General features: G+C 43.5%; 1 protein-coding gene across 7 annotated transcripts in view; it reads left to right on the top strand.

Moving 5' to 3' along the window:
- The first annotated feature begins 8,765 nt into the window (after positions 1-8,765).
- Yipf1 (Yip1 domain family member 1) overlaps positions 8,766-26,770 on the top strand; it is a 42,278-nt gene continuing 24,273 nt past the window's right edge. For 4 of the 7 annotated variants that reach the window (XR_012449903.1, XR_002212172.2, XM_074080050.1 and 1 more), the window contains exons 1-5: positions 8,766-8,922; positions 9,535-9,613; positions 13,822-13,985; positions 18,227-18,307; positions 18,550-18,637. Coding sequence is in view for 2 of the 7 variants with exons in the window: in XM_074080050.1 (XP_073936151.1) it covers positions 9,583-9,613; positions 13,822-13,985; positions 18,227-18,307; positions 18,550-18,637 (364 nt within the window). In the remaining 5 variants the exon portion in view is untranslated. Of the gene's footprint in view, positions 8,923-9,164; positions 9,233-9,534; positions 9,614-13,821; positions 13,986-18,226; positions 18,308-18,549; positions 18,638-26,770 lie in introns of all 7 variants that reach the window. The other 3 variants (XR_012449904.1, XR_012449906.1, XR_012449905.1) reach the window with 3 other exon arrangements.

A 26,770-nucleotide genomic window follows, 5' to 3' on the forward strand; every position in this document is an offset into this window, starting at 1 on the left:
CCAGGTGCTAGTGGCTATTCAGGAGGCAGAGATCAGGAGGATCATGGTTCAGAGCCAGCCTGGGCAAATAGTTTGAGAGAAGTTATCTTGAAAATACCCAGTATCAAAAAGGGCTGACAGAGTGGCTCAATTGGTAGAGTATTTCCCTAGCAAGCATGAGCCCCATCAGTTCAAACCTCAGTACTGCCAAAAAATAAAATAAACAAGTCAGATCTGTTGAATTAATAACATTTTGTTGCATACCATTTTAATGGACTACCACAGAAAGAGCACATGATTTCTCATTAAACCCGGAAACAGCATCTGACAAAATTCAACATTCATTTATACTTTAAAAAGAAAAATTTTGGGAAGGCATGGTGGGCATGCCTGTAATTCCAACACTCAGGAGGCTGAGGAAGGAGGATTGTGAGTTCAAGGCTGACCTGGGTTACACAGTGAGACCTGTTTAAAATTAAAAAAAGAAAATCTTTAAGAATACTAGGAATAAGAGGAAGCTTCATTAATTAGAAAAACTATGTGTATCTCAAAACCTCTACAACTTGGAACAAATATTAGTCCTGGTCAGTATAATAAGTCAATTTAAAAAAAAGTGTGATAAGATACATAGGATATATGCATATATGATCAAGTACAAAGAAAATCCAATCTGTTATTTGAGTCAACAGATAAAATACACAATGAGTAGGAGAGTTCAGTAAGGGGGCAGGTTGCAATCAATTTATAAAAATCAGGAGGTTTGTTGCTCTTGAGACAGGATCTGTATGTTGCTCAAACTGGTCTTGAACTCTTGTGCTCAAGCCTTCCTGATGCCTTAGCCTCCTGAGTAGCTGGGACTATAGGCATGCAGCAACACACCCAGCTAGGACTATTTTCAGTGCTAGCCATAACCAACCAAATATATAATAGACAACAGATAACATTAACATTTTCTCCATCACCATCTTAAATGTAGATCAGGGAAAAGTTGGCAAACTATGGTTTACAGGCCAAATCTGGCGGTCTGCCTTTTTGTCAGTAAAGTTTAGCGGGAACGTAGCCAGTCTGCTCATTTATGCCGTATCTGCTTTTGTGCTACAGTAATTGTAACAAGCTCCTTGGTTCCCACAGCTGAACGTGTTTAGTATTGTGGTTTTCATAGATAAGTTTGCTAGCCTTGCTACAGACGATTACACAATAATAGATTAATCCCAGATATGCAGCATGTGCTGATTCCTGTAATGTAGAAAATTCTGCCACAGCTGATGTTATGCTATCCCATGTGGGGCTCTTTTTTGAGGGAAGGGCAGTACTGGGGTTTGAACTCATGGCCTGGTGCTTCCTAGGCAGGTACTCTACTATATGAGCCATGCTTTAGTTATTTTTCAGATAGCATCTTGTGCTTTTTCCCAGGGCTGACCTGAACCTCTATCTTCCCATTTGTACCTCCTGAGTAGCTGGGATGACAGGTGCATTCCGCCACGCCCAGCTTATTTGTAGAAATGGGCAGGGGGGAGTCTTACTAACTTTTTCCCCTCTGCTGGCCTTAAATCTTGGTTCTCCCAATTTCTGCTTCCTGAGTAGCTAGGATGACAGGCATTAGCCACTCACTGCTCCCAGCTTTTTTTTTTTTTGAGACAGGGTCTCACTATATAGCTCAAGGAGGCCTTAAACTCACCATCTTCCTGCTTCGGCCTGCTGAGTGTTAGGATTACAAACTTGTGCCACCAAACTTTCCACCCCTGCCCTCCCATGTGGAGTTCAAAGAGACATTTAGTAAACACAGCACAAATGTAAAATGACATTAATAACCTCAAGAGTATAGATAATAGTAAAATATACAAAAATATTTAGGAAGAGATGCTCTGAATACTGTTAATATTTGTTTTATTGGAAGCATATATAATTTACCTTTTAATAATTACTGGGTTTAATTTCTAAGAATTTAAGAACTGTTCTCAGTTAACAACTGGTTTGAGCTTGCTCCACACATTGCTGACCTGGATTCCACCCAACTATGTGACCATGGCTTAGTCACTTAACCTCACCCTACTTGACAGGCTGCTATGGTGTGTATGTACTGCTCCAAAAGCATTGGTTAGAACTGTAATCTCCTATGCAACAGCATTGGGTGAAGGGCCTGATGGGAACTCCACCCCCATGAATGATTACAGGTAATTATAAAAGGACTAGAGCCTTTGAATTCCATCTCTCTTTTTATTCTTCTTTTTTTTTTTTTTGGCAATACTGGGATTTTGAACTCAGCTTAAACTTGCTAGACAAGTACTTTACCACTTGAACCACACCCTCAGCCATTTTTTATTTAGTTTTTTTTGAGATAGGGTCTCACATTTATGCCCAGGCCTGACCGGGAATGCAGTCCTCCTATTTACACTTCCTGTATAGCTGGGATGACAAGTGCCTGCCTTGAGCTTGCTCGGCACATTCTCTACCACCTAAACCACTCCACCAACCAGATGCCCAGCTTGAGATGGGGGCTCATGAACTATTTGTCCAGGCTGGCCTTAGAACCTCCATCCTCCTGATCTCTGCCTCTCAAGTAGCTAGGAATATAGGTGAACCACTGTTGCCTGGCTCTATCTCTTGTGCTCTCATGTTCTGTTGCCCTTCTGCCTTCTGCTATGGGATGATGCAGCAAGAAGGCCCTCACCAGACACAGGCTTCTCAGCTTTGGATTTCCCTGACTCCAGAACGGTGAGAAATAAATGCATTTTCTTTATCAATTACCCAGTCTGTATAGTAGAATATGCAGTATTCTATTTGCTATACAAAGCGACTAAGACACAGGCCATGCAGCCAGATTTAGGCAAAGCTAAGGAAAGGGCCCTAGGCCAGGTATTGCTGCCCAGCCCCCCACGTACCTCACACTGTTGAGCATCTGGGACTGAGCCATGCAGTTTTCAGAATTCTTTGAAGTTTCCCATTTTGTTCTAAAAATGTATGTAAATCACACACAAATTTTCATAACCAAATTTTGGTGGCAGCAGTAGAGATGTATATGAACTTGTGTCCTGCCTGGTGCAAGATGGTTCTGGCCTGCCCCAAGGATTTTGCTCAGAGATTATTGGTTTTCATCACTCACATATTAGATTCAAATACCCTTTAATACCAGGCACATAAAAGAAGAGGTTTTTTGTTTTTGTTTTGTTTTGTTTTTCCCAACAGTTTCAAAAAGAAAAAGATTGAAGTGGTTCCACCTCCTTTTTGATCCCTGGAACCGGGGTGAAGTGCTCCCATGGTCCCAGCAGCCTCCTCCCTGGAATGGAGGTGTTCATGGGGTGTGAGAGATGCTTCCAAGGCATGACTTCAATGTTGGTGGCCACCTTTCCTTCCACAGATAGCAAAGGGCCTTGGTCAACATCACCTGTGTCATCTAACTGGGGCTCATGCCTCTCAGAGTGTCCCCTCCATGCCTGTTCTGTCCATCAGAGTGAGACTTGCTCCTCGGCTCCCCACCCCCCACATTCTAAGTGGGAGTTGGTAGGTTCTGTCTCTCATTGGCTAATTGTACCCTCAGAGGGTCCCACGTTAATTTGAGATAGGAGAATCATAATGACCACGTGTGTAGGAATTGGGGAACTCCTGCTGCTTGATCCTAGAAATGATGGAAAACCTATCACTAGAGCTGCCTTGCATATTGGGCAGCTTCCTTTTTTGAATGACAGCCACAGTGCTACTTTGAGGTTCTCATGAGGCCTTGTTACTTGGCCAAATTACCTGCTGTCCTTATTCCTATATCTAGCCCCACAAAATGCTGGGGTTTGGCCGGGCACTGGTAGCTTATGTCTGTAATCCTAGCTACTCAGGAGGCAGAGATCAGAAGGATTGCAGTTCGAAGCCAGCCAGAGCAAATAGTTCGCAAGACCCTTTCTCGAGAAAAGGGCTGGTGGAGTGGCTCAAGTTGTAGGCCCTGAGTTCAAGCCCCAGTACTGCAAAAATAAATAAATAAGTAAATAATGCTGAGGTTTTTGTTGTTGTTGCTGCTGTTTGTTTGTCTTTGAGACAGGGTATCACCATGTAATCCAGGCTAATCTTGAACTCACAATCTTCCTGCTTTGACTGCAAAATGCTGGGATTAGGTATGCACCATCACACCCAGCTTAAATGCTTACTTTTTAGTTAACTGAGTGAATTGCCTAAGGAAGGGAAGTAGTAAAAATGTAGAGTAAAAGGAAGTCTCTTCAGGCTTTTTAGGTTTTAAAGACTTAGGTAGGTGCTTGGAAGAATAGATAGGAAGAAGATTTATGATTAAGAGCTAAGCTTGAAAAGATTCCTTGGGCTGGGCAGGGAAGGAGAAAATTGAGATATGATGAGGGTGGAGATGTGGCTGTTTCCCTGATTGGGATCTTGTGTGCTATGTTCCCAGAATAAATCCTACTGTGGGCCCAAAAGAAGAGAGGATTTGAGCCTTAATTCCCAGGTAGAGCCTCATGCATTTCACCTCAAGGTGGAAAGACCCTGAAGAAAGAAAATAGCTGTTTGGGGTTTGTCTAAGTGGGATTTAGCATAGCAGGGATTTACCATACCCAAGTTAGTGTGAAGACAGATTCCTACAAGCTTAAGAGAGACCTGGATATGGTAGAAAGGACTCCTGAGATTGCAGAGGCTATGTTGTGCATGTAAGCATATATTCTCAATGGCCCTCTGAATGAGGGGACCATGAGGGACCCAGACATGTTTGTGGCAAAGATGAAACCAAGGACCAAATGTGCCTCCCCTAAAGCTTTGGCCACCTACCAAATACCATACATATACCAGAAAAGGTATATGTACACTTGTCCCTAAGTGTCTGAGATTAAGTTTCTATCAAATTAGTGTAATAAAGGCTAGAAATAGAAATTGATTACAGATAATCAGGAGTAAGGGATGGGAGAAGGAAGCAGAGAAGAAGAACTAAGACAAAGATCCGGTATCAAGATAAAATGCCTCCATCCTACTGGGTGTGGTGGTTCATTTGTGTAATTCCAGCACTTGGGAGGTTGGGATACACAGTCTCAAAAAAACTCAACAAAAAAATTCCCCCATCCCTTCCAGTGTTTTCCCCAATCTGGAGCATTAGCTGTGTCTTTAACAAGCCATTCCACTGTTCTGTTAAGCTGGCTTCTTCTGGGTGACTGAGTTCCCTGATGAGACCAGTGGATCCCATGGTCATGTTTCCCTGTTGCATGTTACTTACAATGAACTTGGTCCCTTGCTCTGAAGCAATGCTGTGCAGGCTATCATCTGTTATGATTTGAATCTGAAAAGTGTCATGGAGGCTCATGTGTTAAAGGCTTGGTCTCCAGCTGATGTGGCTTTTTGGACGTGATGGCATCTTGAGGACTCTGACTCCATCAACAGATTAATCCATCAGTGAGGTCATAATTTGATGGCATTGTTGGAAAGTGGCAGAGACCTAGGAGGTGGGGTCTGATTGAGGGACTATGTCAGGGTAGGTGTGCCTTTGAAGAGTATCTTGTCCCTGTCCCCTTCTGCCTGTCCCTCTCTGATTTCTGCCTGCCATGAGGTGAATGCCTCTGCCACACGCTCCTTCTGCCATGATATTCTGCCTTGCCTCAGGCAGAAGGCAATGGGTTCAGCCAATCTTAAAATGAAACCTCAGAAACCATGAGCCAAAATAAATCTTTCCTTTTAAAAATCAATTTTCTCAGGTATTTCTTATAGCAATGAAAGGCTAACTAACATCTCATTATTGTGTTTCTAAGCAAAAGGTGTCTTTTTTTCCTTTGGCAACAGGGAGGGACTGCTTTTGCCACTGTGAAGTACTGTGTGTGTGCTTTTGCCCAAGGGAATCTGGAAGCCAGGGATGGTCAAGAGTCTTAGGCTTCCCCAAATATCTGCCTCTCAATTCTCAGGTTCCCACTCACTGCCTGTCGGTGCCAGGACTCTGCTGGAGGAGACCTTTCGAGACTGTATTCAGTCCTCTTTGAAATCTTGCTACCCTTATAATTATCTCTTGAGTCTGCTATTCAGCCAGTCTTTCTCAAAGCTGTATGATAAGGATCTCCTTAAAGTTTCTGTTGAGACTCTAGCTTTCACAAAGTGCTTTAAATTGATGGGTAGCTATTCTAACCCTTTCTCTTTTCTTTCTTTCTTTTTTTTTTCTTAGAGCCTCATGTTTTCTAGGAAGGCACACTATCACTTGAGCCACACCTTTTTGCTAGAATCTGGTGTTTTTTGCCCCAGCAAGCCTGGACCGTGTGATTCTCCCTACTTATGCCTCCCAAGTAGCTGGGATGACAGAACTTGCCATTACATCCAGCTTTTGGTTGTTGTTGTTGTTGAGATGGGAGTCTTGCTAACTTTTTGCCTGGGCTCCTGATCTCTGCCTCCAGAGTAGCTGGGTGTTCTAACCCTTTTCCCCAAAATTTCCAATGAGGTTAAAAAAAGCCAGTCCCTTCCACAATCCTCATAATTATCTGTTGTTCTCTTACCAGTCCAGTGTCAAAACTACTAGACAACCTAACACCGTATCTTCAATCTCTCACCCCAATCAACCATAGACTCCTCAGTAATTGTGATGCCACCACCACCCTCCCGCCCACTCTCATCACTAGCAATGGGGCTGTTGCCAACTGACTGGTGAAGAGTCTGGTTTCAACAGACTAACCTGAGGCTCTGTTTTTTTGGGGCTACTCTTGATGCCAGCATGCCTTAGTGTGGGCTCCTTTGTTGGCAAATGTGAGTCCAAGGGTCAGAGTGAAGGATAGGGGTAGAAAGGAAAACATGCAAGCATGCATTATCGAATCAGCCACATCCAAAGGCATTTGGTTGCTTAATCCTGCAAGGTGTTTGAAAGCCACATGAAACACATGAGGGCATCCATCTGAGGAGAAAAGCATGTGTTCACCAACTGACTCCACTGGTCAAAGACTTGCCCCATGACATTAACTGCTCTCTTCCTCTGCACTTCTGGGACTGAGTGTCTGGGTGCTGAGTAGTTCCAGCAGAGTCCCATGATTCCATGGCATCAAGAAACAAGGCTCAGTGCAGGAAGTGAGAAGCTGAGGCATGAGCTTGAGGTGAAGCTCATTCAGGCTATGCCGTTGAAACTGAAGAAGTGAGTGGTGGTGAGATAAGCAGCAGGAGAGGCCAAGACAAAATGGTACCTGAATTCATGCCTGAATTTGTGTTTAAGATTCATTCCTGGTACATATTCAACCGTAAGTGCTAGGTATATACTTTAAACCTCAGTTTTTTTCTTTGCACAATCAGTATCATCCACTCAAACTAGAAGGACTGTTCTGAGAATTAGAAAGCCCTATTAGGGACAAAGCCATGTTATGATGCCAGTTCAAAAAACCCCATCAATAGGTGTTATATTAATATGCAATAATTAATATTGTAAGAGGTGCTTAAACTACTTTTGCTGAAAAGCACTGACTCCTTACTTGGGCCCATGAATTAACAGGAGAAAAGTCTGAAATCTCTGTCTCCATTTTGTACCTGTCTTTGTTCTAAGCTATTCTCTCTACAGTCATTTTGCAATCACCTTGGATTCCAGGAAAGACAAAACTGATAACATCTTCATGACAAGAGACAGAAACTACCTTCGACAGTGGAGCCTCCTCAGGATGGACCAACTGCCTGACTCCAGATAACAACTTGGGAACCACTTCCAGAACAAGGACTGAGATAATGACCAACCTGTGACTGGAACTGTTTAACTACACATACCTTACCTCTCTCCTCTTGCCCCCAGTTCTTTGTCTATTTAAACCTCTAGCTCATGTCTGCACCCTGAAGATGAACTGAAGACGGCTGAATGCTTACTCTGCCTCTTCCCAGCGGGTGTCCGAGCTGTGTAATAAATCTTTCTTTCCTTCACCATGCCTCTTTATTCGGTGAGTGGCGGGACCTAGCAAGTGCAATCCCAGCTGTTTGGGCCTGGGGTCCAAAATTCCGGTTTCAATATTATTATGCTATATCTGTCTGCTCACCAGTCAAATGGCAACAATAATTAATAATCATTATATATAAAGTCACTATTAGATGTAAAGTCTTTCCAGTTGACCACAGGGGTCCAGAGCGGCGGGCCCACTGGCGACTGAGAATCTAGAATCATTCCTGGTCCTTGCCCTCAAAGCACTCACAGGCTAGCAAAGTTGACCAAATAACAATTCTGGGTGTGCGTTGCTGCCCAGGTCACTAAGGGACAGCGAAGTGCCGGAAGGCGAAGGCGGTTTCCCTAGGAGGAAAGTTTTCTCCAGTCTGGAGGACCGTGCAGAGGCAGGGGGTAGGGCAAAACGTTTCTCACCGGGGCCACTGAGCCCGGACATAATCGAGGAGGAGGTCAGATGGCTGGGGGCCAGGTGAGTGAGGGCCATCTGTACGGCTTCCTCTGTAGCCCGACCTCCGAGGGACATAAAGCAGAGCAAAGGTGCTCATGTGAACAGGCGTCACCCTGCCCTCGATCTCATTCACAAATGTAGGATGCAGTTGACTCATGACTCTCTCACAGTTAAAATTTTATGGCCAAAGATACCGGGGGAATTGGTGACAGAATGACCTAATTTTTCTTTTCTCACTCATCTTTTATTGTCTTATTTTTTTATTTCCATAAGAAAAGAAGTATAAACAAACAGTAAGAAAACTCCGAACTCTTGAGAATTCTCTGCGCCCCCTGGAGGGCAGGCAAGCACAGGTGGACCCTTTCACCCACCTCACCGCGGCGCTGTCCCTTTAAGAAGCGGAGGTTCCCCCTGGGGAGGGGTGGAGAGGAGCGGGCAGGGGCCCGCAGAGGTCTCTGTCAGTCTTCCGGGTGCTGCTGCCCCTTTAAGAAGGCGGGGCTCCGCCCGGAGGAGGCGTAGGAGTTCCGCCCCCTCCGGATCTCCGGTTTCCGGCATCTCGCAGGGACCGAAACCCACGGAGCATCTCAGGCCGGAGCCTTCCCGGGACCGGCTGGACGCCGAGCCCCGCGAGGTGAGGCCGGGTGTGCGAGGCCAGTTCGGGGCCGAGGGGGCCTGGGATCTCCTGCTCGCCTGGGTGGCTGCGCCTGGGCCTTCCCCCTCGTACGTCCCCCCTCACCAAAACCTGCCCTGCTTTTCGGGGTCCCTGGCTGCAGGGTCGCGTACACTGCTCAGCCAACCGCTTGGCTGTGCGCGAAACGCCTTACATGCACTATCTCATTTAATGGTGTAGACCATCATGAACCCATTTTACAGATGAGAAAGCTGAGGCCCCGTGAAGCACTCCACAGCAGACAAGCAACAGAAAAGGAAATCAAACCCAGGTCTGTCCGACCCTAGAGCCTGTGCCCTCAATCACTGACTAGGCTGAACTGCCTTTCCTATCACCTCTCTCAGATCCCAGCTGCCCTTTCCTTATCTATGCAGCTTGCACAAGGGCGATTGGATGGAACCTTTGACCTCCTGGGTTAGTTCCTTTATAACAGTTTTTATATACCTGATGCTTAATCTAGCACACCCCACTGAAAAAGGAGGTAAGGGAAAGCAATGCTGTTTCTAACGCTGAAATATTTGTTTGCAGGCATTTTATTCTGTTATCCTCAGTTTATTTGTTTTCTTCTTTTAGACCCCTGCAAATTTCCTTCCTCACAATTGGAGAAGACCCACTGGCTGAATGGCAGCTGTAGATGACTTGCAGTTTGAAGGTACAGAAGCTGGGTGCCCACCTTTTTCTTTCTGATCACTTTCTACAGCCATAGCAACGGGTTTTCATTGCCTACTGGTTTATACGTTAAAGAATGTTATTGCAGACGGGTGTGGTGGTGCATGCCTTTAATCACAGCTACTTTGGAGGCAGAGGCAGACAGATCAAGAGTTTGAGGCCAGTCCAGACAAAAGTTAGGGAGACTATTTCAGAAACAAATAGAAAACCAAAATGGTTGGGGGCATGGCTCAAAAGGTAGAGCACTGGGGCTGATATGTAGCTCGGTGGTACAGCACTTGCCTAGCATTCATGAGGCCCTGGGTTCGATCCCAGCACCAAAAAAGAAAAGATTAAAAAAAAAAAAAAGGTAGAGCACTTGGTTAACATGTGTAAAGCCTTGGGTTCAATCCCCCAGTACTGCAAAAGAAAAAAAAAAGAAAGAAAAGACTATGACTTCATACATCTTGGTAAGAGACTGGTAGCCACACCCAGGTTTTTCCAGATTGTCCACACCAGCTGTTCAGTTTTTTAAATGACCCTTCAGGTTGGTAACAGGGATCATAAATTTGGCACAGTGGTTGCCTAGTACTTTATAGACACTTACATAGCATTGATATATGTCAGGCACTGTTCTAAGTGCTTTACAAGTAATTCACTTAATCCTTATATCAAGTTTATAAAAGTTATTCTCCCTGTTTTTTCAGTGAAGAAACTGAGGCATAGAGCACTAAAGCAATTAGCCTAAAGTTAGTAAACCACAAAGCCAGGATATGAACCCAGGCAGTCTGGCATCACGGGCTCTCTATTTTTTGAGGAAGTTATGTGATGTTTAAAGAGAAATTCCTGCCTTGGCAAATACTGTTATGTCCATAGTTCATTTAGCATCTGACCACTTATTACCACCTTCACCCCTGGTCCCACCTTCAAGGTCACATTGCCTTTTGTTGTTGCAGTCCTTACCTTTCTTTTGGTTTCTTTCTTTCTTTCCCACCTCCAGTCTCTACTTTGCAGCTAGAGTGGTTCTTTGTTTACCCCTGTGATGCTGGGGCTTGAACCCAGGTCCTTGTTCATGCTAGGCAAGTGCTCTACCACTGATCTATACCCACAAATCTTAGTCCTTTGACAGTAAGTCAGATCATGTCTTTCCTAGGCAGGCACTCTACCACTTAAGCCACTTCACCAACCCTTCAGATCATGTCATTCCTTGTAAACCTTCTAGTACCTTCCACCTCACTAGGAATGAAAGCCAGAGTTCTTTCTATAACCCAGGCGGCTCTGCCAGGAAACAGTCTTTCTCTGCCTGGATTTCATTTCCTGCTGCTCGGGTCCTTTCTCTCTCTGCCCCAGCCAAGAGGAACATCACTGTTCCTGTTGCACACCTAATGCAGTCACAGTTTGGGCTTTCGTACCATCTTTCTGTTTGAAGCAGTCTTCCTCTGCGTAGCCATGTGGCTTTGTTTGGATCTTGCTTCATTGGAGCAGCCTTCCTTGGCCATGCTATCTGGGAGCATGGTGCAAGAAAGTTCAAACACATACATCTGCATGCTCAAAGTCTTTAGAAGGGAGGAAGTTGGTTTACTTATTTCCCCCAAGGAATAGAAAGAATGCCTGTGTTCCAGATCACAGATGGTGGCAGGTGGGGGCCACTGGCACAGGGGAGGCAGACAAGGCAGGAGATACCTGAGGCAGGGTTTTATAAACTGCGTTAAGGACTTTGGTGTTTAGAAAAGGACACAGGATGCTGAGGGAGTCAGGAAAGTTTTCTTGAGGTAGAAGAGTTGTGTTATATGAAAAAATAGAGTTAAGAAGCTTTCAGGCAGAAGACAAGGTGTTAGGAAAGGAATAGAAGCAAAGGATGGCTTAGGATATGCCAGAATATAGAAGTGGAGAAGGTTGGAGGCAGAAGTCAGACACACACCAGTCTTGCCCTCAAGGAGTTGAGACAGTCAGTAGCTAGCCCAGAGCTGCATGTGTGACGAGCCATCACACTGGGGGTGCACACACCCTACACTCCAGTCAAACTGTGACTGCTGTCCCTCCCACACAGGACCCCTTGGGTCTTGCCCATCCCTTTCTCTTTGTAAGAGATGCTGCCCCCAGCACCTCTGACCATTCTTCTCACATCACATCTCCCTGGTGCCTTCGACTTCCTGTGAGTCTCTGGCCTTTGTGCTTTTTTTTTTTTTTTTTTGCAGTACTGGGGCTTGAACTCAGGGCCTTTACCTTGAGTCACTCCACCAGCCCTATTTTGTAAGAGGTTTTTGAGATAGGGTCTCTCGAACTATTTGCCTGGGCTGGCTTCAAATCGCAATCCTCCTGATCTCTGCCTCCTGAGTAGCTAGGATTGTAGGTGTGAGCCACTGGCACCTGGTTTGGCCTTTGTACTTTAACAGCGGCACCCTCTGTTCTTCTGGAATGCCTTTCCCCCTGGAAAATGGCTGCTTTTTATATATGTGACTTAAGTATAGCTTCCTTAATTCCCTCTGGCAAAGTTGTGACTATCTTTTCAAATGTCAGCATTCTGTCCAGCAATAAATGGTAACTATATCATTTTCACAACCTCTCTCTGAGACAGGTGTCATCTACATTTTATAAGAAGAAACAGAGACCCAGATATGGAGTAGTTTGCCCCAGGTCTGGGGTCATGGCGTTTTAAAGCCTTAACTTTGAACAAAAAAGGCCATCTCATTCCGAGCTTCCTGCTACTTAGGCACCCCAAATGTTGGCCACTGAGGCTGAAGTAACTATTATATGTCAGCCACTCTGTTAATTTTAGTCACTTTGGTTTTCTGCATAGATCTGTTCATGTAGCTGAGGGGTGGTAAGAGAAAGCTGAGTTAGCCAAGCGCTCCATTGTACTGCCAGGATTTGTGCCATGCCTGCAGTATTACAATGGTGTTCTGCTGGGACCTTCCTTAGGCCTTCAAAGGTTCAGAGCTGCCCTAAATTTTATTCAGCGTAACTAAATAGTGTTGGGATACTCAGAGACCAACAGTCTCACTCACTGCCTGTGGGCATAATAGGTAAGGTTGTTTTGGAAAGCGGTTCAGCAATCTGATAGAAGAGCCTTATGAAGAGTGACCCAGTGATTGCACTGAGAGGTGGTCAGCCTAAGGCTGTAACCCCAAACCTTTCCCTACAGATGTCCCTTGCATACTTCTAAGCCCATCATATGAAACTCAGTTTTTTAAAATATAATCACCAGTAGACAATCAGATTGCAAAATTGTTTATTATAGTATTAGTACATCCTAGATCAGGACTTGATACACTGAGGACACAAGGTAAATACTTGATGGAGGAGGGATGAGCATCATTGGCAAGAACCTTGCTATGGAAAGAAAAGGAAATGTGCAAAATGTTAATGGTGTTTGCCTTTATGTGATGGGACTAAGTGGTTTTTATTCTATTATTTCTACTTTTTTGTCCTTATATTTTCTACAGTGATTATATAGGACTTACTGGAAAAAAATGTTCCATTAAATTTTTTTGAACTTGAGCAAGGCTGGGGATAGTTTGAGTGTTCACCTAGCACGCATGAGAATCTGGGTTTGATCTCCAGTACTGCAAAAAAAAAGAAAAATTGAACTTGAATCAAATAGAGGTTTAGCTCGGGCTAGGTATACTACTAAGGACTTTACTTAGGTAATACTCTTAATCTTCCCCTAAATCAATAAAATAAATAATTTCTATATTGTATGGTTGGGAACACTGAGGGTTGTAGGGGCTAAGTTATTTACTCAGGATCAGGTAGTTAGTGAATAGCTGAGCCAGGACTAAAATCCAGGTCTGGCTCCAAATTCTGTTGTGTTTATCATCACTTTTCCATGTCAGATTGGGGAGGTGTAGCTCAAGCAGTAGAGCTCCAACCTCGCAAGCATGAAACCCTGAGTTCAAATCCCAGTACTACAAAAAGGAAAAAAAAAATGTCCTTCTATGTCAGATTGATTTTAGGATAAGACTTTTCTTTTTTTTTCCTGTCTTTTCTAAAAATTGAGACAGGGTCTTGCTATGTAGCTCAGGCTAGTCTCAAATTCAGACCCTTCTACCTCAGCCTCCTGAGTGCTGAGATTTTTTTTCAAACCTTGATGCTGTTGGTCTTAGATAGGATGCAAAGCAAAGCTGAGGTTGAACAGCTTGTTTTTCAATAAAAAGTGTCACTGTCTCAGTGTGGGAAAGTCTCTAGGTCTTTGTGTCTACTTGATTTCAGAATTTGGTGATACAGCTACTCCTCTAACAGCAAACTCAGATACCACCACAATAAACATTGAGGATCCTGGTGAAATCCCAAAACACCAATCAGGACCCCCAAGAGGCTCAGGGAGAGAAGAGGACGATGAGTTGCTGGGAAATGATTACTCTGACAAAACTGAGGTTTGAACTTAACTTTGGGTTTTTTTCTTTTTTATTTTTCAGTCTTGTTCATGCATTTATTCACCATCTACTGTGTGCAGGTACAGTGCCAGGCAGTGGTGGCACAAAAATAAATGACGCATGGCCTCTGCTTGGTAGGGAAACAGACAGGTAAACCAAACTATTGTCCATGGAAGTGCTGGTGGAGAGAACACATGGATGGCAGGAGCCGGGAGAGGGAGTTAAGGAAGGCTTCCTGGAGGCAGTGACACCTGAATGAAACACTAGAAGGTGTCAGGGGAAGAAGGTGGCAAGGGTGCTGTAGGCAAAGGGAACAGTTTTGGTGAAGTCCCAGAGGCATGAAAGAACACAGGGCAGGCAAGGAATGTCCACTGTCCTCAACAGGTGAAGACAGAACATAGGGCTTTACAGATAGGCCAGGACTCAACCCAGTGGTAGGAATTGCATTCTGAAAATACTCAGGAGATATTGAAAGATTGTAAACAATGACTAGATAGGTTAAGGATATTTAAGATATGGTGGCCATAGTATAAATTGTGGGAAGACAGACTACAGGCCACAAGACCCGGTAGGAGATGAGTGGTCTAGACTAGGAGTGATGAATCCTGCACAGGGGCAGGCTCACTAGGATTTGGTGGAAAGGTTTAGGTGAGGGAGAGGGTGGGAGGGTTCCAGGGAGTACCTGAGTCCAGCTGATTAGATGGTGAAGAAATCTGGTGGCTCTTTTTGATTGCAGATGTATTTCATGCACACAATTGGTGTGTTTCAGAAATTGTATTTCTTTTAATATTTTATACATTGAATTATGACCATAGTGCTCTAGAGCAGTACTCAATTTACAGCAATGGGTCACAGGGTTAGCGAGATTGTGAAGGTCTTAGTCACTGGCTGGGTGTAGTTCTAAAGTGATTATAGTGGAAGTTTAGTACAGACAAGATGCAGAGCAGCTGGAAATGGAGAAGTAAGCTCGCAGCAGGCGAGCACTGGTACAAACAAAAATGCACATTTCATTTTATGGGAAAGGGTTTGAATATTCATGTGTTTTGGAAAAAGAAGGAGACTTTTAGTGCATATGCACCATTTTTCACAGGACTTAAATGTGCCTATACTTGTGATATAGCTCCCCCTGGGCAGAGCTCTTCCTATGCCAGCACATTACAATGAAAGTATACAGAGGCTCAGGGATGGTCGTTGGTCACTGGTCTTAACCACTTTGTCCACACCCTCATGTTTTTATATGCTTCGCTTGCATGTCACTGCTTTAGCTAGACCTGCCAGTTCCCTGTGTCAGGTTCAGGTGTTTTTGTTTTTTATTTTTGTGGTTCTGGGGTTTTGAACTAAGGGCCTGTGCTGCTTTGCCACTTAAGCAAGCCTCCGGGCAATCTTTCTGGAGCTCTATGAAGTACTAAAATAAGTACTGAAGTTTATGCTAAATTAAAAACCATTTTATACTAAGTATTTTAACAAAACTCAGATTTAAGATCCTGAGTTTGAATCCTGCCAGTAGTAATATGGTTCTAGAAAAAGTACTTTGGTAAGAGGAGTCATAGGCAGAAGCCCAACTTTGGAGGTTCCAACATGTCAGATCCGACCATCTGCCCCAGCATGCCAATTAAAGAGTCCAGTAGTTGACTCAGGCCTGTAATCCCAGCTACTTTGGAAGTGGAAATTGGGAGGATTGAGGTTCAACATTAGCCTGGGGGAAAAGTTAGACCCTTATCTCAACCAACAAGCCGAGCAAGGTACCATGTGCCTGTGGTCCCAGCTACTTTGGGAAGATAGTGGTCCCAGGCCAAAACATGAGACCCTGTCTGAAAAATAATAAAGCAAAAGATGCAGGGGCGTGGCTGAAGTGATAGAGTGCTTGCCCAGGAAGCACGTGGTGCTGAGTTCAAACCTCAGTACTGCAAAAAGAAAAAAAGAGAGAGAGAGACCAGTAGTGTCGTAAGGCAGAATGGTGCCAGCCTTGTGCAGGAAGAGGGCAGAAAACATTTTAACCCATTTTTAGGGTACTGACATGAGTTTTAGGTTTAAGCAGAGGAAGAATTGGGGGAGGGGGGAGAGGTAGACACAATTACTAAACAGTCCCAGTTAAAGGTGTGGTCTGGTGGTCAAAGGTGTAGTCCAGGTGGTCAGGCAAGGCGTTGTCATGATAAGAAAGTCATTGTTTCCTGGGGTGTAGGGTTCTTGTCATAGATGTTTATTCATAGTTCCTGCACAACCCAAGATGAATGTAGGAGAGAGGGATTCTGAGCAAAGGGAACAGAAGCGAATGGAGGCAAGGATGCCAAGTTTTTCTCCTATTTTTAGTTAGCTGTGGGCCCAGGTGAGGAGGCAGTGTTTTGTTTTGTTTTTTTCTCTTAGCAAAAGCAGTTTCTGTTACACTTTAACATCACAAGCCTGGGTTTCCTCATATGGAATAGGAGAAAACAGTATTGACTGTGGCCATCACAGCTGTCACAATAGCTTATCCCTATTCAGAGCAAGGAAGGCACTTTTACCTTGCATAGCTCACTTAATCCCCAGAGGACCCTGTGCACAGGGATAGTCCTTGTCCTTGTTTTCCTTATGAGGAACTGAGGCAGAGTGTTTAAGTCACTTGCCCAGACACACACTGGCAGTAGGCAGCCAAAGTGCAGAGCCTGTGTGTTCATCCCTGTGCTGGACTAGAGGTGATCCGCATTGAGTGCTTATTATAGTGCTTGCACCTGCAAGAATGGGAGTGGTTACTGGTATAGAGGGAACCAATGGAGTATGTGCAGAGAGAAAGATGGTGTTCAGGAATTGGCTTATGCAGTTGTGGAGGCTTGACAAGTCCAGAACTGGATCAAGAGAGATCAGCAAGGCTGGAAAGATGAGCAGTTCAAAGGCCATCTGCTGGACAATTCCATCTTGCTGTGTTGGAGGTAGGGTGAGGGGGGATGGGGCGGCTTTAGCCTTTTGTCCTAGTCAGGCCTTCGACTGATTAGCTGAAGCCCATCCACATTATACAGGGAAATCTGCTCTACTTAAAGTAAACCAGTTTGCTGGGTGCTGGTGGCCGTGCTTATAATCCTAGCTACTCAGGAGGCAGAGATCAGGAGAATCTCGGTTCAAAGCCAGCCTGGACAAGTAGTTCATGAGACCCTATCTCGAAAAAACCCTTTACAAAAAGAGGGCTAGTGGAGTGGCTCAATGTGTAGGCCCTGAAACAAAAAACCAAGTAAACCAACTTAAATGTAAGTCTCATCAGTTATATCCTCACAGAAACATTCAGAAGACTGTTTAATCCGTATCCAGGTACCATGGCCCAGACAAGTTGACACATAAAAATTAAGAGAAACAGTAAGCATCATTGTTTAAGAAGAAATGTGTAGGGAAAAATAATCTTTAAATCAAAAGAAATTCTGTTATCTTAATTTTGTCTGTGAATTGGAAGGAGTAGCAAAGCTCCTTCCCTAGCTTATGGAAAATGGGTCACCTTGTTCCACAAAACTGCTCAGGTCCACCTCACCTTCTGCTGTGTGTACCCTGTGCAGATACCAGAAGACAGTAGTTGTGGTTCCTAGTGTTGGGGTAACTGCCCTTGAAGAGCTGTGCCGTGGGGACAGGCATTGGCCACCTCTAAATTGGATTTTTTTTGTTGTCGTTAGAGCAAGTGATATCTTTAGTGCTTTGTTAATTTTTTGGTGGTACTGGGGTTTGAACTCAGGGCCTCATGCTTGCTAGGCAGATGCTCCACCACTTGAGCTACTGCCCCAACCCTGTTTTTTAGTCCTTTTGCATGATTAGCATATCCAATTTTTGAGAAATCAGATAGCAGTAGTAGTAAGGATCTTAAAGTAGTGGGGAGGAAAAGAGTTCTGCATAGACTGCTGTGTGTGCATGCACACTGTAAATAATCACATTTTACACATACTGTTGAATCTAATCCTCCCTATTCTCCTATGAGGTAGAGATCTTGTTAGCTGTTCTTTCTAGGTAAGAGAAGTAAACCCGAGAGGAGCCTAGTGATTTGCCAAAGCTCCCTGAGTGGAGGGGTCAGCATTTGAAAGCGTTTGGTGTGGTTTTGGAACTGATGCTTGTTTCTGGGCTTGGGTGTGGCTGGGCTTGGGTGTGGCTACTGCAGTTGGTCTATGACTACAGAAGAGGCTGGTGTTTCCCACCGTTTGGTTTCGTACTAGGCCAGTGCCCTCCCTCTCATGCAGCTGGAATTAGCAAGTTGCTTCTGTGTTGATTATGTTTTATCTTATCTCTGACAGTTACTTGCTGGCCAGAAGAAAAGCTCTCCTTTCTGGACATTTGAATACTACCAAACATTCTTTGATGTGGACACTTACCAGGTTTGTAAACCAGTCTCACCCTTCCTTTTATAAATGGAGACTTGTTTCCTTGGTCATTAAACAGTCAAATCATGTGAAAGCTTTTTGTACTAGAGGGGGTCTTACAAAAATCAAGACTAACTAGAATGTGAATATCCTATCATAAAACCCCAAATGACTGAGGGTCCATTTTATAGTAGTTGAATATATTAAACCTCTAAAAAATTAAACTTCCATAGAATTACTGCTATGTTGTTTTCCAGGTCTTTGACAGAATAAAAGGGTCTCTTTTGCCAATACCTGGAAGAAACTTCGTGAGGTTATATATCCGCAGCAATCCAGATCTTTATGGTATGTGGCATGCATTTTCATTCTTTACCACATTCTGTTTTTTGTGGTACTGGGGCTTGAACTCAGGCCTTCACCTTGAACCACTCCACCAGCCCTTTTTTTTGTGAAGGGTTTTTCAAGATAAGGTCTTGCGGAACTATTTGCCTGGGCTGGCTTCAAACCATGATCCTCCTGATTGCAGGCATAAGCCAGTGGTGCCTGGCTATTTCACTCTTTTGAGATGTAATAGCAACCCTTGCAAAGAATTTAGGGGATTGCTCTACTCCTTACCTTTTTCTTTATTGAGATAATTATAGATTTATATGCAAATATGAGAACTAGTTCAGAGAGATCTCATGTATTCTTTAACCAATTCCCGCCCGCGGTGGCATTTTATGAAACTGTAGAAACAATTTAACCATCAATACCTCCACATTAGAACAGTCCACTTATCTTACTCACATTTCAGGTGTGTGACTCTGTTTGTATATTCAGCTCTAAGTCTGCTTGGGCAGTTATAACAACTACCATTTGTAGTTTTTCTAGAATTTGTTTCTCAAAATTATTGGACTGGACAGTGCTAGATCAAAGGCACTGACAGTTCCTGTTTGGTGAGGCCCCACTTCCTGGTTCACAGGCAGTTGTCTTGTCATATCCTCAGATGAATGAGCCAAGGGAACTTTTCAGGAACTCTTTCATAAGGGCACTAATCCCATTTCACCTAACCACCTACCAAACGGTCCCACCTCCTAATATTTATTACCTTGGTGGCAAGGATTTGAACATACAGATTTGTGGAGGGGAGGGGGAGTGAGTGGAAGGTGATGAAACATTGAGACCACAGCAGTTCTACACAATTTTATCACACAGATAGGTTTGTGTTTCTACCCCCACATTCAAGATACAAGATAGCTTCATAATCACAAAGGCCTCTTTTATAATCACAGCCACTTCCAATAACTCTCTCATCTTCTTTCTGGCAAACACTAATCTGTTCATCATTTAAAAAAAATTGTTATTTCAAAATTATTCTAGAAATGGAATCGTGTTGTATGTAACCTTTGAGATTGTTTTTCCAGACTCACCATAAAGCTCTTATCTAGGCTTTGTCTATCGGTAATTTCTTCCTTTTTATTTTTGAGCATGTTCTGTAGAATGGATATTCCAAAGTTTGGCTTAACATTTTACTTATTAAAGAATATTGGGGCTGATTCCAGTTTTGACTTTTACAAAGCAGCTATGAACATGATTGTTTTGTGTGAACATGAGCTCTCATTTCTCCGAGGTAAATACCCAAGTATAATTGGCAGATCATATAGTAATTAGATATTTCATTTTATAAGAAATTGGCAAACTTTTCCAGAGTGGCTTTACAATTTTACAGTCCCACTGACAATATAAATGATTCAGTTTCATAAATAGTAAAATCCACCCTTTTAAAATGTAAAAAAAAAAAAATAAGAATTTAGGGGAAAATGCGATTATATGTTACTTAATACCATGATTATAAGTACTATTATGCCCTTCAAATGACTTCAAATGACATGATAGATTTGAGCCAAATGAGGTCACATTGTCTGAGAGGAGAGTGCTGATTTTCCTTTATGGAGGATTGGCTGGGGGATTTGACATGTGAGTTCCTTCTCTGCCCTGGATAGGTTGGCTCCTCTTGGTATTTGGTCACCAGTGCTGGACGTTGAAACAGGGATGGGCTGGGGGATAACTGTCATCACTGAACCCTTGGCTGTCTGAGAAAATTTCGGAAATCCGCCCAGAGCGTGAGAAGTCCCCACAGTTTCCTACATGTGAGGGGAGAAGAGAGTCAACAGCTCTGCTGCTGTCTGTGTGCCTCATGTGGGCCCAGCTTTGGTGTGCTGAGGCATAGTACATCATTGAAGCAACCCCACTTTTCAAATGAGGAAGCTGACGCCCAACAAGGTTCATTAATGCAAATGTGCACTCCTCAGCAATAAGTAGTACAGCAATTGTTTGTGTGGACTATGAGAGGAAAGGAGTTCACGCAGACCTGTTGTGTGCCAGGCTCCATGTACACTCTTTCTGTTGAGCCACTCTACTAGCTGTTGTTTTAACACAGTGTCTCCCTATGCAGCCCAGGCTGACCTGGAACTTGTGATCTAACTGTCTCAGCCTCTCAAGTGCTGGGATTATAGGTGTGCATTACCACATACTCTAATTCTTATAAGACTGTACGTTAAATGCTATTTTCCCCATTTTACATGTGAAGAAACTAAAGCTAAAGGCTGTCAAACTAAAGCAGTAAAATGGAATCAAGTTTCATGTTATATGAAATCCATATTTATTCTAGTAGAATGGTGGCTTTCCACTCTAGACCCTTTTCATCAAGCAGTGGGAGTATCCAGTGTCTAAAACCAGGAGAAGTGACACTGCTGTCGTGGAGGTTGGGTGCTTCCCTTCCCCTCAGCAACATCTCCACAAGTTCCTCTGTGGGATTCCCAGAGCCCCAAGGAGCCGAGTGTAAAAACCACTGCCCACGCCTCTGGTACAAGGTGGTAGTGTCCCTTATGTTCTCTTTTAACCTGAGACCTTGCTGAGGAGTGGGCTCTGTGTCTGAGGAAGCCATATCTCTGGTCCTGGCAGGCAGTGTGGCCCAGATTAGCTGCTGGTGTTTTCAGGCACCTTTTCTTCTTGTGCTAGTGGCTGAGGATTTAAAGGCAAAGCCATGGTTCCCAGCCCAAGGGGAAAGAAGAGAGAGAACCAACGTCTGTTGGGTACTACATAAGTGCCAAGCGTGAGATAAGGCCTGTGAACTGTTTTACATTATTTTATTTCTTATGTTCCAAGGTCGCCTTATCTTACAAAAGAGGAAACTGAGGTAGGGTAATTTACCAGTAGTCACAGAGTAAGCAATAAACACAATAGCAGCAAATACACAGAGTGCTTGGTACTGTATTTGTCAGACACTGCTATCAGGGCAGAGCCTATGGTAGCTCGTTTAATCCTCATAACAACCCAACTTTCTGAGGCAGGTACTTTATATTGGGGGAGTTACACAGGCCCAACAACTTGCCTGAGATCATGTAGCTAGTAAGTGGCCACGCTCAGTTTTTAAATCAGCCATAACTCATCATCAGTGTTCATCACTGTGCTGTGTTTGTGCTGTCTGTCATGACAGAGCCAGGATCTGGACCCAAAGTTTGCTTCTTTCCATAGTCTAGCAGCTACATGAATTTACAGACATGGCTGAAAATCAGTAAAGGCAGCCATGTGTCGTGCACCTCTGTAATCCCAGCATTTGAGAAGATGAGGCAGGAGAATTTCAAGTTCAGGGCGAGCCTGTGCTATATAGAGAGATCCTGTCTCAAAACAACAACAACAAAGAAATCAAAGGTAAAGTTTTGTTTTGTTTTGTTTTTATGTGGTACCAGAGATTGAGCTTAGAATCTTGAGCTTGCTCAGGCAAGTGGTCTACCATTTGATCTCTGCAGCCAGTTTTTTTTTTTCTGCTTTTAGTTTGTTTTTCAGATAGGGTCTCATGCTAACATTGCTCAGACTGAACCTCTAACCTCCTGTCTCCACCTGTGGAGTACCTGGGATTACTCCCAGAAAGTGTTTTATGGCAGAAAGGACTAGGCCTTAGAGGGTGGGTTCACAAGGACTTCCCCTTGTGGGGAACGTGATCTGGAAAAAGATGTCCCAAGATGTGCCAATATGCAGAGTCTACAAAAAAAAATTGATAAATTAATTGCATTTCGGTTTACAATTAACATCTCTCTACAGCAAAATAAGTCATAAGAAAAGTTGAAAAAGTTGCTTACTTTCGAGTACAGATGAGAAGAAATACTTATGATGGATAACCAACAAGAAATGGAAAACGGGGCTGGTGGAGTTGCTCAAGTGGTAGAGTGCCTGTCTAGCAAGTGTGAGGCCCTGAGTTCAAACCCCACTACCACCAAAAACAAAAAAAACCCAAGACATGGAAAACAAGAATGTGTATCGAACACCTACAAATTGTAAGAATTAAGCAAGCAACGAGGGGAAAACGGGCAGTTCACAGAAGAGGAAACACAAATAGACAATAAAAATAAGAAGCTACTTAGTCCCACCTGTACTTGGAAACAAAAAGTAAAACAAGACATGTATGCCCATAGGTTTTAGCAAACATGCAGATGACTTGTCTTCAGTCACTCAATTAATTCAATAAACATTAAGTACTTTATCTTCAGTGAAGATAAAGCAGTGAGTAAACCAGATGAAAATCCCTATCATTAAGCAATTTATGACCTACTGAGCTTAACAATAAACAAAAAAGTCCAGGCACAGTGACTCACATCTGTAATCCTAGCTACTTGGGAGGCTGACGTGGGAAGGATCGTGGTTCAAGGCCAGACCAAAAAAAGTTCTCAATGGCTGGTGGAGTGGCTCAAGTGGTAAGAATGCTTGCCTAGCAAGCATGAAACCCTGAGTTCAAACCCCAGTGCAGCCAAAAAAAAAGAAGAGAAAAGAAAAGAAAGCTCAAGACCCCATCAACTAAAGTTGTGCATGTTAGCATGTGCCTGTCATCCTAACTACATGGGAAGCGTAAATAGGAGAATCATGGTCCAGGCCACCCAGGGCATAAAGCAAGACCCCATCCCCAAAATAACTAAAGCAAAAAGGGCTGGAGACATGGCTTAAGTGGTAAGGTGCCTTCATAGCAAGCATGAGACCCTGAATTCAAACTCCAGTACTGCCAAAAAAGATTAAAAGTATAGCTTGCTAGTTGCAAATGCTAAGGTGAAAATTAATGGCAGAGAGGCAGGACATGAAATATTTGTAGGTGGTTGGGCTAGAAAATGTTAAAAGATGAGTTTTGAGTAAAGGCCTGAAGGAATTCAGAGTTATTCATATAGATACCTCAGGGAAGAAGAACATTTGATGCAATAGGATCAGCCAGTACAAAGGCCCTGAGGCAGGAGCTTGCCTGCATGTTCAAAGGACAGCAAAGAAAGTAGTGTGACTGGACCAGAGTGGACAAAAGGGTAGATCAAGGTCTGAGAGGCAATTTGGAGGGGCAGACCATGTTGGGTCTTGTAAGTCACAGTGTGGATGTGGCTTTTGCTTGAGTGAAAAGCCATTGGAGGGTTTGAGCTAGTACCATAGGCATTGATGGTAAGTCTGCCAAGGATGTAGAACAATGGGACCTTTGTATAATGCTGGTGGAGATGTAAGTAGTACACAAGTTATAGCAGTTTGAGATGCTCAGATCCTACAATCAGCAGCACCACTCCTGGATTTATATTCTTAGAGAAATTCATGTCCAAGGTGATTTATAGAAGCATATCACTATCATTCACTGCAGCAGAGGTGCTTGTCATAGCAAATATTTAAAAGCCAAAGTGTTCAACAGCAGGAGACTAGATAAATAAATTGTGAGTATTCGTCATGGATTCTGTAGTTCTTAGAATGAGGTCCACAAGCATTGGCATGGAGAGAGTTCAGAACAAGGTAAAGCAAGAAAAACCGTGTCATAGCAGGATATAAATGGAATAGCACCATTAAAAAGATCTTTTAAAAGTGGCATAATGAGTATGCTTGTGTTTGTCTTACTTGTGATTTTCTGTTACAAACATTTCATAATTTTTAGAATAAAATGCATTAATATTTATAATAATTTAAATGCATTTAATTATAGATGAAATCTAAATGAAGGCTCCTTGCCTTCCCTACCCTGAAAAAGTAGGGGTTTGGCAGGAAAGGGGAAGGGAGAAGGCAGTGTGAGGGAACATGGCAGGCCCTGGGATGAGCATGCACGTATGACACCGAGTGTCACTTCCTATGGGGGTGGGAGAGTTACTGGCACTGATCAGAATGGCCTTTTTAGATCAGCCTCAGGAATTTGGATCTTGTCTGTAAGCAGTGGTGGTTCATTGGAGGAGGAGAGAGAGGGGGTAATAGTTAAGGGGACAAGAACGTTTAGGGCTAGGACAGTTTTCTTTCTTCTTTCCAAGGATGGGTTATTGAGATTGAACCAGACAGGCAGAGTGGTTGGGCAGATGTTGACCATTCATGTCACCTGATGGCATCCTCCCTCAGTTGTTGCCATGTCAGGGTTGTTAGCTTAGGGTGTGGGGCAGCCAGAGAATGTGGGACAAGTCTTAAATAAGACAAGGAGGTTTTTGGGTTTTGTTCTCTTACAGTGCTAGGGATTGAACCCAGGGTCTTGTGCATTCTGGGTGAGCACTGTACCACTGAGCTACATCCCCAGCCCGTCTTTATTTTTTATTTTTTTAATTTATTTTTTATTCATTTATTCACATGTGCATACATTATTTGGGTCATTTCTCCCCCTTCCCCCTCTCTCTACCCTCCCCTTCACCCCTCACTTCCAGGCAGAACCTGTTCTGCCCTTATCTCTAATTTTGTTGAAGAGAAGACATAAGCAATAATAAGGAAGACAAAGCGTTTTTGCTAGTTGTTAAGGCTAGCTATACAGAGAGATTCCTAGCATTGCTTCCGTGCACAAGTGTGTTACGTCCCAAGTTGATTCATCTCTAACTGATCTTTACATTGGTTACTGATCCTCTTCTCATGATAACCTCTGTCGCTTTAAGGTTTCTGCATTAGCTCCTCTGGAGTGAGGACATCAAACGCTTTCATGTTTTGGGTTTTCTACCTATTCCTATATCTCCCGTATGTGCTCTCCCCTTGTCATGTGATCCAAGTCCAACCACATTGCTGCATTTGCCCTTGATCTAATGTCCGCATGTGAGGGAGAACATAAGATTTTTGGTCTTCTGAGCCTGGGTAACCTCGCTCAGAATAATGTTCTCCAGTTCCATCCATTTACTTGCGAATGATAAGATTTCATTCTTCTTCATGGCTGCATAAAATTCCATTGTGTATACATACCACATTTTCTTGATTCATTTGTCAGTAGTGGGGCATCTTGGCTGTTTCCATAACTTGGCTACTGTGAATAGTGCTGCAATAAACATGGGTGTGCAAGTGCCTCTGGAGTAACCTGAGTTGTGTTCCTTTGGGTACATCCCCAGGAGGGGGACTGTCCAGCCCATCTTTAAATCAGTAAAGTTTTACCTCCATATGCATGGGTTCTGTGCAGATTCAATCAACCACAGATCGTGTGTGTGTGTGTGTGTGTGTGTGTGTGTTGGTGGCACTGGAGTTTGAATTCAGAGCTTTATGCTTGCAAAGTAGGCACTCTGCCACTTGAGCCACACCTCCATTACCTTTTTTACTCTGGTTATTTTGAAGATGGGGTCTCATGCACTATTTACCTGGGCTGGCCTCAAACCATGATCCTCCCAATGTTGGCCTCCTATGTAGCTAGGATTACAGGCATGAGCCACCGGCACCCAGCCAAAAATAATTTTTAAACTACATCTGTACTGAACATTGCAGACCTTTTTTTGTTTTTTAATCATTATTCCCTAATTAGTACAGTACAATAGATATCTGTGTAGCATTTACACTATAGTAAGTATTATAAGTATGCTGGAGGATGTGCTTAGATAATATGCAAATATTGTACCATTCTATACAAAGTCCTCCTCAGATACTGAGAGATGACTGTGTAAATCTCACCCCACACCAGACTTCCTATTGCCCTCAATATAAATTCCTGTCACTATCAGGGCCTCTGAGATCTTCATGATCTGGCCCCATTATCTCCAGTCTCTGGCTACTCCAGATATAAACTTCCTTGGTGAAGGTGTGAGGATAGGTAAGACACCCAAAAAACTAGATAGCATTTGTTGCCCTCAACGCAGAGAAACTAAAGCAGATACCTTAAAAGCAATAGGAGAAGGGGACCAGGAACTAGAGAAAAGGCTAGTTGGAGAAGAATTAACTTAGAAGATAACACACGCACAGGAAAGCAATGCAAGTCAACTCCCTGTATAGCTATCCTTATCTCAACCAGCAAAAACCCTTGTTCCTTCCTATTAGTGCTTATACACTCTCTTCAACAAAATTAGAGATAAGGGCAAAATAGTTTCTGCTGGGTATCGAGGGGTAAGGGGTAGAGGGAGGGGGCGGGGGGTGGCGGAAGGAGGGAGAAATGACCCAAACATTGCATGCACATATGAATATAATAAAAAAAGAAAAATAAATAAATAAACTTCCTTGGTGATGAACTGTTTTCTCTTGCTTCTGAGTCTCTGCACATGCTGTTCC

This window comes from Castor canadensis, chromosome 7 (genome assembly GCF_047511655.1).
Source record: "Castor canadensis chromosome 7, mCasCan1.hap1v2, whole genome shotgun sequence".
Lineage (NCBI taxonomy): Eukaryota > Metazoa > Chordata > Mammalia > Rodentia > Castoridae > Castor > Castor canadensis.